This window comes from Cotesia typhae, unplaced genomic scaffold, assembly GCF_013202065.1.
Source record: "Cotesia typhae breed Kobodo isofemale line unplaced genomic scaffold, CoteBio_Ctyphae contig_26, whole genome shotgun sequence".
NCBI classification, from domain to species: domain Eukaryota; kingdom Metazoa; phylum Arthropoda; class Insecta; order Hymenoptera; family Braconidae; genus Cotesia; species Cotesia typhae.
In genome coordinates this window covers 849,863-869,689 of record NW_027423732.1, presented here as the reverse complement: position 1 = coordinate 869,689, position 19,827 = coordinate 849,863, and the positions used below count along the sequence as shown (strand labels likewise).

Genomic DNA, 19,827 nt, shown 5'->3' with positions numbered 1-19,827 from the left:
GAAGTAGACGAAATCGAGTCCATGACGACAAGTTGAAACTCTGCAAGCTCAGTTTTTGATAATTAAGGGGTCATTTTGGTTTCGGCGACTTTAAAAAATGTGAAAAAAATAATTTTTTTTAAGTCTAAAAATTAAATTTAAAAATCCCCGATTCAATATCGCTAATATGATTGGTATCTTCATTTATCGAAGAATAAAAATTAATAAATAGAAAAGCTCAGCGGAGTAATCTGAAAAGTAAAGAGGATTGGATCTTGAGACTCGAGATAGAATAGCTCTAGAGTGGTCTAAGCGCCTTCACTCAGTCCGATACGATGCGATATGATCGATACTTGATTCGCGAGTGGAAAAAACGACTCTGAAGACCCAGTTGAAGGTAATAACAAAGAGAATTATCAATGTCAGGGCGTCTCTTATCCACGATGTGCATTTATATTTAATGTACTAAAATAATTGAATTGAATCGATAATCAATAATCAGAGCGTCGTCATCTTGTGTGCACTTAATACCCTTGTATATCGCGATTGTGAGCATTTAGGCGCGATTGTCGTATTAACTATTACTGCTCTATTGCTCTCTGCAACGTATTGCTAGTTTAATTGTCAATCACAAGGCTATTTAACCATCACGTACCCTCTTAGCTTGTTTACTTTTGATTATATTCATTTTCTGGGCGAAAGAAAAACGGAATTTGTATCTGGATTTTTTTTTATAAATTTAGATATTTTTAGTGTTATTCAAGATCAAAAATACTAGATTTGATCAGATATATTAGATTTGACTAGATATATCAGATCAAATATGATCAGATATATCAGATCAGATTAGATCTGATCAGATATACTAGATTTGATCAGATATATCAGATTTGATCAGATATATTAGATATAACAAATCTGATTAAATGTACTAGATTTGATCAGATATATCAGATTTAATCATAAATATCAGATTTGATCAGATATATCAGATTTTTCTTTGAAAATATTGTCATAAGACAAATTAAAAAATATATATTATTCCAACTGCTTACACACTTGTTAAATAATACAAAATTTGTTTTTTTTTTGAAAAATTTTTTAAAAACAAAATTTTATAATAAAATTATTTTAAAAAATTTTTCACGAAAAAGTAGAATTTTTCTAAAAAAAATTCCAGAAAAATAGAAAATTTTACGAAAAATTGGAAAAATAAAATTTCCAAATTTTTCTCAAAAATTTGGAATTTAAATTTGAAGTTTTGTACAGTCTTTAATTAGTTCTTTTTTATGATTCACTTATCGGAACGACAGATGGCGCTCAATTTGAAAAAATAATTTCCGCGGGAAAATTTAAACGAGATTTAAAATAGAATTTTAAATAAAATTGATCTCTTGTAATTTATTTGTATTTAACTTATTAAAATTTATTTTCGTAGTGTACAGTAGATAATTTTAATATAAAATTATTAAAATAGAAGGTAATTAATAATTATAAATCTAAATTGAGTTGATACGAGGCAGCGGTTAGAGAGATGGCTAGTAGAGATGGTAGACAGTAGATAGAGTAATAGAAGAGGTAGGCTGACTGTTAACGTCGAATTACTATCCGGTAACAGATAAACGCAGTCTGACGCTCCGAACGACCGTAGGGCAGAGGATTTGCAAGATTAGGCTACTGAGCAATAACGTTTCCCCACATGTTATTATTCCTAGTGTTCTTTCTATTACTATATATATGCATCTAAATATATGACTGTGTGTGAGTCTAGGAGCCCGTGCCCGGAGGCGAACCATCACAGGAGCCATGAGAGCCATGAAACTATACTATAAGCCTCGAACCATCATCTACCGTCCCAATAAACGGATTTAACGTAAACTCATTTGCTGGCTGTTAATTCAGCCCCTGCTCGTATCATATGTCTATTTAGTCAATTTACTACGTCCGGGTTATTAATTACCTTTTTTTCTAACGTTAGACGGTTTATAGTCTGGTCAAACTCGAGATATAATTTTATTAAAGATTAAATTTTATTTTTTAAAAATTATTTTTGACATTTTAAGTTTTTTCTTCATTTAACTTTAATCCAGAATTCAGAGTTCTAATTTTCAAAAATCTATTTCTTTTTTAAATTGGTCTAAAAAATTTTTTCTTGATTTTATGACTCGATTTATGATTTAAAATTTAACCATACAAAAAATGTTTACAATTTAATTCAAAAAGTAGAATTTTTTTTGAGTAAAAAAAAATAGTTTCTAAAGTCACCGCCAGGTGTCGCATTGTTCTAAATTTCGTCCGCTTTTAGAAACTTAATTCGAAAGTCTTAAGTTTGAATTACCAAATGATTAAAAAAAAAATTTATGAATACTTTACCGCTTTTAGAAAGTTAATTCGAAAATTTTAATTACTGAATGAATTAAAAAATATAATTTAAAAATATTTTCTAAAGTCACCGCTAAGTGTCGCATGGTTCCGAATTTCGTCCGCTTGTAGAAACTTAATTTTAAAAATTCAATTTTAAATTACTAATTGATTTAAAAAATGTTTTCTAAAATCACCGCTAGGTGTCGCATGGTTTTGAATTTTGTTCCCTATTAGAAAATTGATTAGAAAATTTTAACTTTAAATTACGGAATTAATTAAAAAAAAATTTTTTTAATATTTTCTAAAGTCACCACTAGGTGTCGCATTGTTCCGAATTTTGTCCGCTTTTAGAAATTTAATTTAAAAGTTTTAATTATTAAATTATTTTAAAAATATTTTCTAAAATCACCGGTAGGTGTCGCATGGTTCTGAATTTTGTCCGCTTTTAGAAACTTAATTCTAAAGATTTAAGTCTAAAATAGAAATTTAATTATTAAAAAAAAATTATTTTAGAAATAAAAATTTTTTTTTTTTTTTTTAAATAACAAGGGAGTATGTTTAGAAAAAAAAACATATATTTACGGCTGTACGCAATACTTTTAACTACCGCAAACTGTAGGTAAATTTTTGTGTCTCTTTGTTGTTTTATGAAACGTAAAAAAAAATAGAATAAAAAAAAAGCATTAAATGAAATTGGACGTATGATAAATGTAGTGAATGTAACCCGCAGACGTAGATAACTATTAATCACGTGAAATCGTTGATATAGCGCTCTAGTTTTTCATTTGTATCAGCGTTTATAAATTTGCATAGTAAAATATCATCGCGATTAAACATTTAAATCTCATCAATCATTGATTTATCGTATCTGTTTTTAATTAAAGTGTTATCACTGATCTTAAATTACATTTACGCGCCTTCATTATTTATTGTTACTGTTATCATAACTCTAACTTTTATCACTCATGAGCAAAAAACTAAAATTTCTGAGTTGTTAAATTTCAACTGCGATAATCTCGCAAACTATCGATCCTACAAGAAAAATGAAAGAATGCATTTTTGTAGGAAATTAAATTTTAAACAAAAATGTATTAATTTGTTTTTACCGTAGGATTAATAGTTTGGGAGATACAGACAAGATTCGTGGATTAGAGAGTTGATTTTCAGTGACAGAATTATTAATGGCTTGCAATGGTTTTTTTGTGTTGAATAATTAGTAGGTCATGTACGTGTTACAATTGGATTGTAAGGGGATGATCGACGATTGAGACATGTCGATAGGATTTATGGTCGCTGAGAGAATATAGTTGTGTAGGTTGTTTAGGGAGGGTCCAAAACATGAAACATTGATTAATGTTTAAAATTCATGAATTTATGCAAAATAATAATAATAATAAAAAAAAAATAATGATAATAAGCTCATCCCGATGTTGCAATCATCAAGAGCTTTCATTTGAGTACCCACATGCATTTTTTATATATTTTTCATATATACATATATATGATATATGTAAATATATATAAATATATGAAAAGTTGATGTGGGTACTCAAATAAAAGGTCTTGATGAGTCTCATGTCAGGATGAGCTTATATCCATAAAAATGTCAATAGATCCCAAGATATCACCCAGTATAATCCAGATATTACCCAGTATAATCCAGATATCACCCAGTATAATCCAGATATTACCCAGTATAATCCAGATATCACCCAGTATAATCTAGATATCACCCAGTATAATCTGGATTATATTAGCTATTTAAAAATTTTTTTCACCACAAATATCACTGAGTATAATCTGGGATAATATCCAGTGTCATATTAGATTCTAATATGTTAAACTTGGATATGATCAAAATTTTAAATCATTGCGATTAATAAATTTTGAAAAATTGAGATTTTTTTATTTTTAGACATGTAAACTTTTTTTTCGGCTGGTGACAAATTATTTAATAATATTTCAATTTTTGATTCAATTAATTGATAAAGTTTGAATTGTATTCGTTCTATATACTTATACTTTATAATCCTCAACTTTGTTTATAGTGATATAATAGTTTATTTATTTATTATTTACTATTAATTGTTATAAAATTATATGGGGTCAATTGAACCAGCAGTCCCGGGGACGATTGAACCATACGTAGAAGCATGGGACATGCGCGCGCATCTTGATTCTACGTGAAAAAACTCAGGGAAATAACCTAACAATTTGATGAACTAAATTTATAATGAAAATTATTTTTAAATTGATTTTTAATTTATTTAATATAATATCTGTGCATTAAAACGGTCCAACAGTAATATTACCAACTAACAATTAATATATTATTTATTAAAAGTTCGGGTTTGAGTTTTAAATATTATTGGTTCAATTTACCCCAAGCAGTAGTTCAATTGCCCCCAAGCGGGGGTCAATTGAACCATTCGACGCGTTTGAATAAATTAATAATTTTAAAAAATTTACGTTGTTTATTGTCTAATTTATATATTGATAATGATAGTAGACATAATAAACTACCATTCCAAGAAAAAAAAAATTATTATTTAGTTTTAATTCGAATAGTAAAAAATTACTAAACTTTTTTTGGTTCAATTGACCCCCTTCTCCCCTATCTATAAATTATTTTCCTAAAAACAAAATTTTTCCTTATTCTCTTAATAATATAGTAATGAGAGTTAAACAAAGACGTCTTAACTAAATAGAATATGCGGCATCAAATGTAATTAGACGAATATAACAAGTAAAGCTTTGAATGTGTTAATTAGAGATCGGTCTTAATTAACCGTCATCCGAGAGCAGTCTCTTAAGCTGAAAATCAAATAGATTTATCCGTGTATATAGTTTAAAGTTATATTGTGCGAAGGAGCGTCTTTGTTTATCTCTTCACTGTAATCTCTATATATATATATATGCACAAACAGTGTTTACATATATATATATATCTGATGAATGGATGTAAGATCTGAGTAGAAGGGTGAGTTAATTAGGAGTTATGCAGATCAAATGTAATTCTCTTGGATATTCGACAGTTATATGGACTACATTTGATCAATCGATGACAGCGATGTCTCTGAGTTACTCTGTAATTACCCCGAAGATCCATTAACTGGTACTTTGTCGACCTCAAAATGTCTTGAACTAATTGCAAGTGTCCCAAGCAATAATAAATAATGATGCTGTTTTATTTTCCTTTTATATTGTCAGCACTTTGCTTTATTATTATTATTTATTGTAAAAATTTTCTTGAATTTTATTGCAGCTGAAGGAATACACACTAACAGAGACGTATCACGAAGACGAAGTGGAAATGGAGTTTATAAGCAATGATAAGTCGCCGTACAATCTAGCAGTTGGGACTCCCAGAGGAATCGATCCAAACCGTGACTTGAACGAAGCGATTGCAGAAGAGCGAAAGGAAATGGACACTCAGAAATACAGGTAATCGTTTTAACTAGATACCTTTCCTTAATCTACTTCTCCCCGTTTTCCCGTACTTTACTTATTCCGTACTCTTACATTTCTTTTTTACGTCTCGCTTATTCCAACTTTTAACTATTAGATTGTAAGTACTTCTGCTAGCAATTTACAAATTTATCCAGCCATGAGAAATTCGTTAGTGATTTATCATTTTAAGAGTTTTACTTAAAAAAAAAAAAAATAAAAAAAATAAATTAAATATGAATAGTCAACTCTTATTTCTTTGATCAGATATAGTACCTTCAATATGGTTAATTATATCCAATATATTAGATTTATCTAGATAGATTTAATGTATAAGATTAAATTTCATCAATCAAAACCATCAAATCAAATGTTATGTACCCAATATAGCAGATCAGATCTGATATACCCAATATAGCTGGCTAAATATGATCAGATATATCTGGCTATATATAATTAGACATATTTGCAATATATGATCAGATATATTCGCTATATCTGGCTATATATGATCTAATATATCTGACTATATATGATCAGATATATTTGGCTATATATGATTAGATATATCTGGCTATATATATATATATATATATATATATATATATATATATATATATATATATATATATATATATATATATATATATATATGATCAGATATATCACATATATAGCCGGAAAAAAATTTTCCTGACTTCATATAATTAAATTTGTTTAGATCTGATTTTATTTCCTGATAGCTATTAAAATTTCTCAACAAACATAACAAACGGCTTAATGATCAATTACAGGTACTGGACATCTGGACCAACAAATCCGTTGGTAACAGATCATCCAGTAGATAATAAAGCCGCTATAATGGATAGCATTGCATCCTCATACAGCTTGGGAATGTCAAGAGCACGTTTTCCAGCTACCCCGACATCCTTGCCAGGACAACGATATCACGTTATTCCGAGTCTGAATTTTAATCTGGCCAACAGCCAGGACTCCAGGACCAGACAAGAGATCATACAGCGTAAGAGTGCTGATGCGTTAATGGAACGCCAGAAGGAGCAAATTTATCAGGATATTCAACGGAGGATCGCAAATGCTACAAATAATAATAATAATAATAGAAATGACGTGAATATCAGCAGTAATAACGTTGATTTCAACACAACATGGTCTTATAGTGACGATAATATTATTACGAGTACAAAAGAAACGCACAAATTCAGGAAACAGCATCGATTTGCTAAAGGAAAACATTTTCGACGACGTAAGTTATGAATTAGTTTTCTATAATCTGATCAGATCTTTTGACGGTAATTTGTTACAAAAGCTATTTTTAATAATTAACTGTGTTAAGTACATAGTTAAAGGAAATGTATCGTATAAAACGAAGTAATAAAAAATTACAACGCAAGGGAAAAAATTAAAAAAAGATCTAAAGGCAGCTTTGATCAACCACGCAGAAAATATAGCCATTGAACGTACACGTGCTCTCTCGTATTACGAAGCATAAATGGAAAACTCTAGCTAGCGGGTTCTTTTCTTTTTTTCCATCCCTTGTCCACATCCTCACTCTGTTTATACCAGACTCGAGGGCAAGACGGGCCACTGGGATTTAAATTTCAGGTCTAGTTCATTTCCAAATCGTGAATATTTTACAAATAAGCGAGAGAGAGAGAGAGAGAGAGAGAGAGAGAGAGAGAGAGAGAGAGAGAGAGAGAGAGAGAGAGAGAGAGAGAGAGAGAGAGAGAGAGAGAGAGGGGGGTAATTGAAATGACAGGGTTAAAAAGTATTTCAGGGATAGAAAGAGACAGATAGACAATCAAATGAGTCAAACGTATGTCGTGGATGTGGATTTATTAAACGCCTCAAGGGCTTTATCAAATGGATCATTTTTATTATTTGCTCTGTTGTTATTGTCATATTTTAACTTCATATTTGTTTCATGTCAATGAATACTCATTTTTACTCTATTTACAGACTTTTTAATTAACGATACTGTATATGGTTTTTTTTTATATTCAGTTCATTGAGTTTTCATCCGCAGTATTTTTTTTTAATATGCTTTTCAATTACGGAAAAAAAATTCATTACTTTTTTAACAAATTTTGATTTTAAATAATTTTTTATTTTGATATAATCAGATATATCGGGTCAACTGTAACATATCACATCAGATTTATACTGTTTCTAGATTCAGATCTAATTTATCAGATTATATACGATTTAAAATATCAGATTATATACGATTTAAAATATCAGATTATGTATAATCTGAAAAATCAGATTATATATAATCTTAAATATCAGATTATATATGATTACATATCTGGCTAGATTTTATAATTTAGATATATTGATTCATAAAAAATCAGATCTAATATACTTGCTATTTTTTTCAGGAATTCCTCGGGACTGCAAAGTAGGAGACTGGGAAGCATGGAGCGCTTGTAGTCGTAGCTGTGGAGTTGGAGAAACACAACGAGTGCGAAAAATTACTGTTAAACCACGACGAGGTGGCGCTCCCTGTCCGCCACTTAAAGAAACAAAATGGTGTGGAAGCGCCACTCCTTGCTCTGATAATAATAATAATAACAATAAACCGATTGTCGATATATTTTCTTGGTAAAATAAAAAAACAACCGAATAATTTTGAATAATATAATTTTTAAAAATTGAAATTTTTTGGACAAATGCATTTAATTTAAGTTATTTACAATTTCATTTTAGTTTGAAGAAGTATTTGTTTTTCAATTAGTTATACAAATTTAGATTATATTTAAACATTTATGACAATCTGGGTAATTTTTTAAAAAGAATAAACTTTTAGATTTGCAATTTCAACAGTAAAAGTTCCATTCTTTAATGATTGAAATAACAATTATCAGTACCTTGATATTTAGATGCTTTCGAGCTTTTCTAAGAAAACTATATTCAGTCTTGTAAAAAAATTTTCCGTGAATGATATGTGAGATCTATTAAAAACTATACTGTAGTGCGATAGAAAAAATTCAAATTTGACCAGATCTGATCGAATATATTAGATTTTATGTGAGTTATCGAATTTTAGTCGATGTATTAGATCTGATCAATAAAATTGAATAAAAAAAAATCACTAATTTATTTACAAGATTAAATATAAATCCACTTATATAGTAAAAATACAAGTTCTACTGAATAAAAAAAAAAATTTTTACAAAAAAAAATATATCATGAGGTACTTAGATATGAATGTATTATATTCTCAGTAAAGATTAATATTAACAATTATAATAATATTAATAATATATAATATAAATAACAATTACTAAAAATAAACAAATTACAGGATAATTAATGATAAAATAAACAATAAAAGTCTCGTATTTTTGGTCAATAAATTTATTTATTAATTAATTAATATAATTAATTAATAATTAAATACAAATAAAAATATTTAGATGAAGTAATTAAATATTTTTTTAATCATCAAAAAATAATTAATTAAATTATTGAACAAATACGAGACTATTTTTTTGCATGTAAACAGATTAACTATTAACGCAAGTATTAATCGGTAAATATATTTATATGTATGAATATAAATAAGTAAATAATAATAATAATAATAATAATAATACATCCAAAGACATCCAAAGATTTCGAAGTATTCACAGAAATTTTAAAAATTTGAATAAAAAAAAAATTTTAATGATAAATGATGTATATTCGATATAATTCAAATCAGCTGTAATTAATACGTAAGAAATAGCACTAGAGTTATTAATTGTAAGAAAATAAATTATTAAATTTTAAACACACATGTAGTATGGTTTAACACATAAGATTTATATTACATAATAAAATCTTAAATAAAAATCAAAAAATTATTTTATTTATTTTTAACTTTCCATATTAAATCCGCGCGTAAATTAGAATTCAAATTTTCGCGCGCAAATTAAAATTCTAATTTTTGCGCGCAAATTTGAATTCTAATTTTCGCGCGAAAATTTGAATTCTAATTTCTAATAAATTTATTTTTCTAATTTTTTTTAACTTAAAATATTAAAAATAAAAAATTTTTCTTTTTACAGTATTTTATAAATATAATACAAGTATAAAATTTTGGAACTTGCTCATTAATTGTTCTTAAAGAACAAAATTACAACGTCGACAAAAGCGCAGTGAGCTGAGAGCGAGAGTAAGTGAAAGTGTATGTAAACATTGAGAGTAAAAGTGAATTAGTAGTCGTTGAGTGTAAGAATACTCCATATATGTATATAATATATAATACGTTGACGATACAACAAGACTTTGTCTTGCACATATACATTGTGAGAAGTACAAAACTTGCACGAGTGGCTTAGAGCATAAAAGAGCAGTTCTAGCAGTTATACTGGGACATTAACCCCAAGATGAAAGCTACTCGTGAAGATCCTTGTAGTTAATGCTGGTTAATCTAAAGGAAACTTGCAGGTACTTGCTTCAATAACATATAGTAAGCTAATTTTAGGATGCTCGGATTGTTTTAATTAAATTCATGGGGATTTTAGGGGGTACTATCGGTTTATTCATTCAAAAGTTATTGCGGTTTGAAAATTCAAAAAATAGTGTTTTATTAAACTTTTATCAGACTTTTGAGCTCGGAAAGCTCAAAATTGCACGAAAATTGTATTTTTGAGCTAAGAAAAAAAAATTTTGAAAAAAAATTGAAATTTAAAAAAAATAACTGAAATTGTTTTTTTTTTTTTTTTTTTTTTTTCAAATTTCTTGAAAAATTAAACTCTTTGATTGGAAAAATAAAGATTTTTGAGAAAAAAAATTTTTTTCATTGAAGAAATGAATAAAAATCGAAAAATTCCTCATAATAATGATTTTTGCAAAAACAAAGAATTCAAAGCTTCGAGGTACTATGAAAAAAAAATCCCAGCGCTTTGAATTTTTTAGGGGTTTTAGGGGACTCTTGGAGGTTGAAAAATTACCGACGATATCCTTTGCTCATCCATTTTATCCAAAGTTATACCAAGTTATCCAAATATCCTTAATTATGCGAATTTTTGTCGTTTTTTCAGTTAAAATTTTCAATTGAAAAAAAATTTTTTTGACAAAAGCTATTCACGGTATCTTATAGAGAATATCGTGTAGTTTTCAAAACCGTCCTTGGATTTCCTATACGATCATTATTTCCAGAGTTATTGATTGTCAAAGTAAAAAAGTACTTTTTTGCTTTGACTGACGATAACTCCGCGGCAAATCATCGTACAGGCTTTTTAATTACGTCAAATTGAAGGGCATTAAATTTTCTAAAAAAGCTTTTCAGCGAAACAATGGAAAAAAATTTTTTTGAAGCCCGTAGACCTTTTTTAAGACGAGAAAAAATTTGTAAAATTTTTTTTTTGTAGTTTTCTTAGGATTTCTCCAGACCCGAACATGATAAAAATTTTTCATGGTCATATCTGAAAACTAGACACTTGGAGCTACAATTTGCGTTTTTTTTTTGCTGTACGATCATTTTCCTCGGAGTTACAGCTCGTTGAAAATCACCGAAAAATTTCAAATTTTTTTTATATCCCTTAGAGAGTTTTTTTATTTTTCACATAGTTACCGGCGCAGAATACGTGCTTACAACTCCATCTAGCGTTACCTGTGGATATAACTTCTAAGCTTCTTCTACCTCCTGATCTCCGGATTATTTGCACAGGTTTTGTGTCCAAAAGTCGTCAAAGTTCGGACAAACTTGACGCACGGGCACGGTTTTCGTTCTTTGTTGCACCAGGAGCGCATTAAAACTAGTTAGTATCTTTTTTTTTTAATCAAATTACTAGTTACAGTTTCTTTCATCAAATATGAGCGCAAAATTTACAATTTTATTTATTTTTTCTTCTAGAATTCAATTTTTAATATTTTTTCTTGCAAATTTAATAAATATTCCTTAAAAAATTGAAAATTTATAAAAAAAATTAAACTTTGGCGCCAGAAAATTTAAATTTTCCCGCGGAAACTTGGCGCTGCATGTCACCGACTTGCAATACTTAAATGTACTCATACTATAGCATATTTAATAAATATGGCAGGTTATACACCTCTTACTTCTCTTCTTATCATGTTCTCCTAATAAATGTGTCGATTTTTGTGTCCAAAAGTCGACATAAAGATGACAAATTTACGCCACGAAAATGTTGATGTTATTAATACTATTATTACAAGTATTAAAATTTAATTCTAATCACAATTAATTAGTAAATTTAATAAAAATAATTATAGTGGAAAATTTTTTAGTTTTTTTTAAGCAAAATATTTTAATAATTATAAATTAATAAAATAAAAAAATTTTATAAATTAATTTATTTTTTCTGATACTAATTAATTGAAAAATATTAAACTGAAAAAAAAAAATTTTAATGCAAAAAAAAATGATATTTTAGCAAATAAAAAAAAAAAAAAATTACTTTTTTTTTTTTTGGCAATAAAAATTTTATTAAATTTAAAAGGAAGAAATTTTTAAAATTTATAAAAATCAAAACCTTTTAATTAATAAATACTTAAATACAGTATATACATTTAAATCTGTGATTTTTATAAGTCACTTTTTAGCTGCGGTGATAAAAATCTGAAAAAGTTAAAAAAAATTTTTCAGTCGTTGAGCTGCCGAATTTTCGGAGTTATTTCAGTGAGGACCTTTATAAGATGCTCCAACAAATCGACTCCTGATTTATTAACCGGGCGCAGAGTTTTTCCGTAGCAGAATTTGTAAGTGCTAGACAAATTTTCATACCTAAAAATATTAATTGATTAAACAATTCAATTTTTTTAGGAAAAAAAAAATTATTGGATCTACACAGTAAAAAATTTTGCGTCATTTTTAACACAAAAATATGTGTCAAAAACAATTTAACATAAATTTTGTGTCATTTTAATGTAAATGTTTTATGTTAAAAAAATAACACATTTTTGTGTTAAATGTTACATAAACTTATGTCAAAATAATCCATGGTTCATCCGAAGATTTTTGACACTTGTAAGTGTCGAATATTTACCCAATAAAATGTTAAGAAGTGATCTCTCTAGATTGACGTAACGATAATGCTTAACCTCAATTATTTTCAATAAAAAATATTCAAGTTATCAAATATTTCGAACTTTTGTATCAATAAAGGGATTAATTGATAATTCGTTGAAATAAACATTGTAGCAACAGGACATTTTTTTACGGTCTTATTATAAAATAGTAAAATAATTATTTACATGAAATAATCAATTAAAATAGCCAATTCTTTTTCGTAAGTTTCATAATTTTTCTAAATAGATATCTGCCAATTTCGATATCATATAAACAATATTGTAAAATAATTATATTAATTAAAAAACTGTTTTATATTTTGAAGAAAGTAAACGTTAAACAAAAAATATAAAGGCTTTGGAGATTAATTTTGAATATTTTTAAAATATACTTTTAACAAAAATAAAAATTTTGTAAAACAAAATTTTTTCGATGTTCGTATGAGAGATGTGGAATCTACAAGATGGCGGCGTTTATCTCGCCTAAAAAAGTAGAGAGCAGTTTCTGACACATGTTTATGTAAAATCAACACAACTTAAATGTTGATTTTATAATGACAGTTTTGAAATGTTACTTTTTTATAAGATAACACTTTTTTTGTGTTAGAAAAAATGCGAACTAATAACACAATTGTATTATGTTAAATTGACATAAAAAAGTGTTAGATATTTGACCGAAGAATTTTTGACGCAATGACGGAAAATTTTTTACTGTGTAATTATTTACAATTTAAAAAAAAAAAAAAATAGTAATAATATCTGGTCTAGAAATTAAAAAAAAAATTTTTTTTTGCATATTTTCAAAGTTTAGATCCTTAAAAATATGTCCTTAAAATTTTTTATATTAAAAAAAAAAAAAAAAAAAAACTTACTCTTTCTTATTAACGTTTTTGTCTATACACAATTTAGCCAAAGACTTTAACAAATATTGCAACCTTTCTTCCATCAAAACAATCAAATTTTCCTCCTTTTCATTTTGTTGATTTTCTTCACTCTTTTCCTGATTCTCTTTATCTTCATTTTTTCCATTTACAACTTCCAAGTTTTCTTTATTCCCATCGAACTTGATTTTATTGTCCTTGTGTTTCTCGATCATGATTTCCAGTATTGGAGTGGCTTGAAAAATTAAATCCAAACCTGACTGATAAGCTTTTAATTTGTTTATAAATGTTGAGGCTGGAAAAAAAATAAAATAAAATTTTTACACTGATAACCCGTGTAAAAAAAAATTGTCCCAAAAATGTCCCAAGCTTGGGACATCCAAACGTGACACAATTTGGGACATTTTTGGGACATCTTAGAAATAAACAAAAATTTAAAAATAGTGCATTTAAATAATTTTTCGTCAATTTTACGTATTTTTTTGAAAATTTTCAAAATGATTCTTCAATTGTACTACAATTTTAAACGTTTATTAAATGATGGAAATTAATTTTAGGATGCATCTACAACCGTGCAAAAAACAATTGTCTTAAAATCATTTGAAAAAACGTTTAAAATTATCCTCAAAATATTAAAAAAATGTCCTAAAATTATCCTAAAAATTTTCATCCATTAATCTTACGATAAATCTATAACCGTGCAAAAATAAATTGTCTTTTTTAAAATCATTTAAAAAACGTTCAAAATTGTCTTAAAAATATTTTTAAAAAGTTCTAAAAATATTTTTGAAATGTCCCAAAAATTTCCTAAAAATGTCCTAAAATTGTCCTTAAATTGTCCTAAAAATGGTCAATAAATGTTTTATCCATCAATTCCTAGACAAATTTACAGCTGTGCAAAAATAAATTTATTTTTATTAAATCATTTAATAAACGTTTAAAATTGTAGTGCAATTGAAGAATCATTCTGAAAATTTTCAAAAAAATATGTAAAATTGACGAAAAATTACTTAAATGCACTATTTTAAAATTTCTGTTTATTTCTAAGATGTCCCAAAATTGTCCCAAAAATGTCCCAAATTGTGTCACGTTTGGATGTCCCAAGCTTGGGATATTTTTTTTTACACGGGAAGAACAAATGCAATAGTTAGATTTTTAAAAATATTCACTATAAGCTTGATGTTCCGCGAGCGCTACGCGCTCCATCTGAACGATGAGAAATTCAACTGGCTGCTCTAGCGCCATGAACAATTTCGCCGCTTTTTCATAGTGCAGGCGGCTTAATTGTAGCGAAGTTTTGCGCTTGTTGACTTCCTCTTGGTCCAATTCGCGGTACACGCGGTGATAAAGAGACCCGAGACGGTGGTGGATGTTCGCGGCCCGGAACTGGTAAATCGGTTGGCGAGGGCCTGGTGTCTCGGTGTCGCAGTACTTCAGAGCTTTCTGTAAAAGTTCTACTACTTCTCTGGTCACTTCTTCTTCAGTCTGCAAAAAAAAGTTTGAATTTTGTAATTTGAATTTAAGTATCAAGAAAAACTATAGCTACCTTGTGATTGCTGTTGTTGAAATCCTGGGTCAAAGTTGCCATGGCATAAAGAGTGCTGGAGAGTTCCCAGGTGACGTCTTCCCAGATAAAAGGATTGGTTTTCTTGCTGCCAAGAACCTGCAGGGCAGTTTGATAGCTCATGATTGCTTTGTTGTAGAAGTACTTCTCCTGGCTCTGTCTCTTGTCAGGAATGTGGGCCCAGGTCCTCATCAACCTTCCAGAATTCGAGTGAAGAAGAGCGAGATTGACGTCATCTTTGCTGCTTTCAAAGGCCTTCACCCCGGCCTCTAGATGCTGGCAGGATTTAGTCAGCAAGGAAGTAACCTCAGCAACGGGAGTAGAATCCTCCTGGTCTACCTGCTGGTACTTTGAAGTAGCTTGATTCATATAAAGAACCCCAAGCTCGTTGTGGATATTCCCTAGACGACGGATCAGGATGTTCTTGTCGGACTCAAGCGGACCTAGGGCTAAGGCCCTCTCGTAGCAATTCAAAGAGACTACTAAGGTCGCTTCCAGGGTCGTCAAGGATTCTGGAAGCAGCTCTTCTACATCTGGAATGAATTTTTAGTGGAGATAATCTAATTAGATTAACCCAAATCTCATGATCAAAAATACTTACTCATGTCCATATCAAACAGCTCGCTGACAATTCTAACCTCAACGTCATCCGCCTCTTCATACGCCCTCCTGTGTTCCTCAATATTCTGCCAGTCGTGAACAATCATCAAACAGCAATCTCCAGCCCTCCCCAACAAGTAACTAATCAACTTGTCATTCTTCATGCCACAGAAAATCTCCAAAATCCGATGACACCTCAGCACGGCCAAGCTGTACCTCAGCGACCTGCCAAACCTCTGGTTCGTGTACTCATACTCTCCCAGAATGGCGAAAATGAGCGTGGCCTTTTCATACAACAGTATCTTCAAATGATTCTTCCAATCTTGAATATCGCTCTTCTTCTGCCAGGTGGGCAAGTTCTCCATTTTCTTGCAAACCGCTTTGCTGTTCCCGTGATCTCTCTCCTTACCCTTCTTTCTCTCCTTCTTTTTCTTCTTCTTTTCCTCCTTCAAGCTCTTATAGGGCATCGGAATAGCTTCAAAGGACTTGGCCATCTTGAGAACCTCCTCCTCCTCCTCCTCCTTTTCTTCCTTCTCATCCGGAAAGTACTTCAAGCACTCTAACCCCTTCATAACATGCCTTAGTCCGTCCAAACAGCGTTCCGCGACTGTTCCACTGATCGGAGGCGGCCTGAACTTGCACCCTCGTTCTTCCTCCCTAATATGCGCGAGCGTCAACGATTGGATAGATATCTCTCCCTCTCCTACATCGTCCTCCTCTCCTTCGGCCTCGGAACTGGTGTTCTGCTCCTCCCTCTCCTCTTCCTTCTCCATCAAAACAGGCGCCGCTGGATCAGTGTCTGCTGGAACGTACAGATCCGAAAGCATGTAATGCGCGGACGTCACGATCTGGGGATACTTCTCGATATCCAGAAGGTCAATGCAGTTCTTCAAGAGCATCCTGATCGTTCCTTGATACCCGGAATCGCTGGAGTACTTCATGTTCCTCGCAACTCGGTAGAGCAGCATCGCAACAGGAACAGTGAAAGGATTCTGACCCTTGTCTTCAGGAATATCACTGCAAAGGGAACTCAGGTCATAAAGCTTGACGACGTCGTCATCCTTCCCCTTGAAGAGCCAGTAAGTGTGTCCCGCCTTGGTCGCGTTGTTCTTCAGGAAGCTCAGAATGTTCTGAGCCACGTCCCGGATCACCTTGGGGCTGAACTTGGCGTCGTCCAGGTTCGGAAGATCTTCAGTTTTTATCAGCTCGTACTTCTGGACAATTCCGTCCAGGTGGTAGCACATCACCACTTCGGGGACGTTGCACATTAGGTTGTCCAGCCAGTAGTCGATGCCAGTCAGGACGTTGATGGGCTTGTTCATGTCTCTGAGCCGGAGGGAGATACAGGGGTGAGTTTGGCCCCCGAAGATCGGCATGTTGGTTCCAATGAGCATCTGGATGTTCTCGAAGGTCCAGACTATGTTCCTGGAAAAGTGGCTTCTGGGGCCGGGACCGGGTTCTTCGCTCGGTTCCGGGAGGGGCGGAGTCGGTTCTGTTTCTAACTTCTGGAGGGGCAGGGGCGGAGTCGGGAGCGGGTTCGGCTCCGCAGAAGGGACTAGCGAGTGGTAGAGGAACTTGGAGGTCAGGTTCCGCTGCTGGATCGCGTTCCTGCTGTTCGGTCGGTGGGGCAGGCGCTTTTCTTTGTCTTCAGGGGGGAACACGTGCTGGTAGATGAATTCTTTCAACCACTTCCAGTCGTTTTCGGCCTGGCGTAAGAGGTACTTCTGGATGTCGAAGTCGTCCAGAAGCAAGGTGTTCTCGATCCGGTGGACCATCATTGAAACTACCCCGTGGCTGTACGGCATCTTCAGGAGTTTCTTTATGTTCTCCGCGTCGGAGACCACGTCGACCTCTCCGACGCAGTCAGGGAACATTTGGACCATTCGGAAACTGGAGAACCCGGTGTTTGGGGGCTGGATACTTTGGAGGCCGTAGCTCTCCGCGGAACTGCTGAGCCAGTTTGATGGCGGGTGGTTTAGGTTGGTGTTGCATTGGAGCTGCGCGAAAGTTGCTGGGGCTACGGCGGAGTATTTTACCACTGCGGTTGATTTTACCGGGGTTGGTGAAGATGGAGTTACTATCACCGGTTTTAACTGAAAAGAGGTAGGTTTATGGTTCGTTTGAAGGTCATCTGTTGAATCTCACTTAATCAAATTTAATTTAGTAAATTAAAATTAACTGGCTAACAGGTAGTAAACTATAGCTTTTTTGTGAGTTTCTGTACGAAAAAATTAAAAGATCTTTTTCTTTACATAGAATAGCTTAAATTTTAAATTTTTTCCATATAAAAGTAAGATAACTCTTCTTTAATATCAGTTATGCATTAAAAATTCAATTTTCATCAATTAATATTATTTATTTAAGGACGCAGTAATTGCTGCCAAAAAAATGAACATGCTTGTATTACTGCGAATGTTTTCAATAATCCGCAGTAATATAAGCACCTCTATTTGTATGCATTTCTACCAATTACTAAGGGTGTAAAATAATCCATATATTCTAAATTAAAAAGAAAATATTACCTGTCAATTGACAGTTCAAGTTACCTTCAAATTGCTCTTAGTTAAAAATAAATTATAAACAAAAATTGATAAAAAATAAAACAAATAAATCAAAGTTGATAAAAAATACAAGCGGTCATTATAATAAAGAATTTGTTGTGTTAAATTAAGCAGAAAAACTTTAAAACCAAGAAATTTTCATTAAATTAAGTCAATGTAACTTTATTCAAAATTTTTTCTGATTGATTTAAAAAAATTCAAAATGATTTTTTTTAAATCAAGATTTGTGCTTCTTCGACAAAGCTCATTTTTTTAATTACTATAAAAACTCTGGTTGTTATGTTATATATCACTATTCCGGTGATTATTATTAATTGATATGAATTGAAATTACTTGAGGAATACGTTCTAATCCAGTCATTTTATTAAACAAATAATTATCTTTCAAACGTATTTTATTAATTTCTTATATGATCCCGAAGTTGTTTATCATTGAATTTGATCGTTAGTAATAGGCACGCAGTAATTGCCATGCAGTAATAGAGACAAGCTCCTTTTATGCCCGTAGTAATACATCCATATGAACTTTTTTTTTTAAATGCTTATTATTTAATGAAAATATTAGTTTATCGCACTCTTGATTTTTTTTTTTTTTGAGTCAATAATGAGTCAAACTTTGGTTTAAAAAAAAAAAATTATTGTTATTTTTGAAAAATTTAATAATAATACTTTTGAAGTAAGACCTACCGAAAAAAACCGCAGTGATACCCACACTTACCCTATAGCAATTTTTTTTAACAAAAAAATTTGTTTTTAATTTTTTATAATTTATTAATTATCAAACATCTGTTAAATTTATTTGTTAAATAAAATTAAAAAATTGTCAAGTGACTGCTAATTTAAATGTCACTCCAAAATTTTCTTTTTATTCAAAAAATAACCTAATTATTGAATGAAAATTAAGTTAGCCGACATTTAAAAATTTTAATAATTTTTTCAATAAAAAATTATATTTGTAAAAGAACTTTAATTAAATTTTTTTTAAATAATTTTTTTGTTCTAATTATATAAATAAACAAAAATTAAAAAATCTAAACTATAATAAATAAATAAATTAATTAATTAATTAATAAAAATAAATACCTCTAATTTTCCATCAGATGAGTCCGACATTATTTAAAAAAAAATCTTTTTTATAAACTTGCAAAAATCACTTATGTGTCACTGAAAAATAAATATAATATTAAATAAACAACAATAAATACAATAAATACAATAAATATAATAAATGCACGTATTTCTATTTTTAGAGTAATAAAAACTTTGTGTACATACGTTTGTATCACCTGAGTAAGCTTCTAGAACGTACCGGAACAATTTAATTATATTTAGTGTCCAATTTCCACCGTAAGATGGCGGACATTTTACCTTTCGCGCTCTAAATTATCATTGGTGA

At 30.4% G+C, this 19,827-nt stretch overlaps 2 protein-coding genes across 2 annotated transcripts in view; one reads left to right on the top strand and one right to left on the bottom strand.

Moving 5' to 3' along the window:
* The window catches only part of LOC141525336 (spondin-1), a 51,247-nt gene extending 42,101 nt beyond the window's left edge, over nt 1–9,146 (top strand). The window contains exons 5-7 of the mRNA XM_074239787.1: nt 5,609–5,787; nt 6,585–7,054; nt 8,190–9,146. Of these exons, the coding sequence (XP_074095888.1) occupies nt 5,609–5,787; nt 6,585–7,054; nt 8,190–8,416 (876 nt within the window). The 3' untranslated portion in view covers nt 8,417–9,146. The remainder of the gene's footprint in view (nt 1–5,608; nt 5,788–6,584; nt 7,055–8,189) is intronic.
* A 3,118-nt stretch (nt 9,147–12,264) lies between these two features.
* LOC141525587 (erythroid differentiation-related factor 1) lies at nt 12,265–19,649 on the bottom strand. Its single transcript, XM_074240138.1, has 6 exons — nt 19,515–19,649; nt 15,872–17,963; nt 15,253–15,803; nt 14,876–15,191; nt 13,698–14,001; nt 12,265–12,541 (listed from the first exon to the last, which is right to left on the bottom strand). The coding sequence occupies exons 1-6, from the start codon at nt 19,542–19,544 to the stop codon at nt 12,400–12,402; spliced, it is 3,435 nt and encodes a 1,144-aa protein (XP_074096239.1). The 5' UTR covers nt 19,545–19,649; the 3' UTR covers nt 12,265–12,399.
* Between the last annotated feature and the right edge of the window lie 178 nt (nt 19,650–19,827).

What these genes read in the sequence shown, in the direction of transcription:
- LOC141525587 (XM_074240138.1), bottom strand. Translation starts at nt 19,544, where the DNA reads ATGTCGGACTCATCTGATGGAAAATTAGAG. An exon ending in CATCTGATGGAAAATTAGAG is followed by an intron (nt 17,964 to 19,514) that starts GTATTTATTTTT and finishes ACCTCTTTTCAG; the next exon opens with TTAAAACCGGTGATAGTAAC. An exon ending in GCTGTTTGATATGGACATGA is followed by an intron (nt 15,804 to 15,871) that starts GTAAGTATTTTT and finishes AATTCATTCCAG; the next exon opens with ATGTAGAAGAGCTGCTTCCA.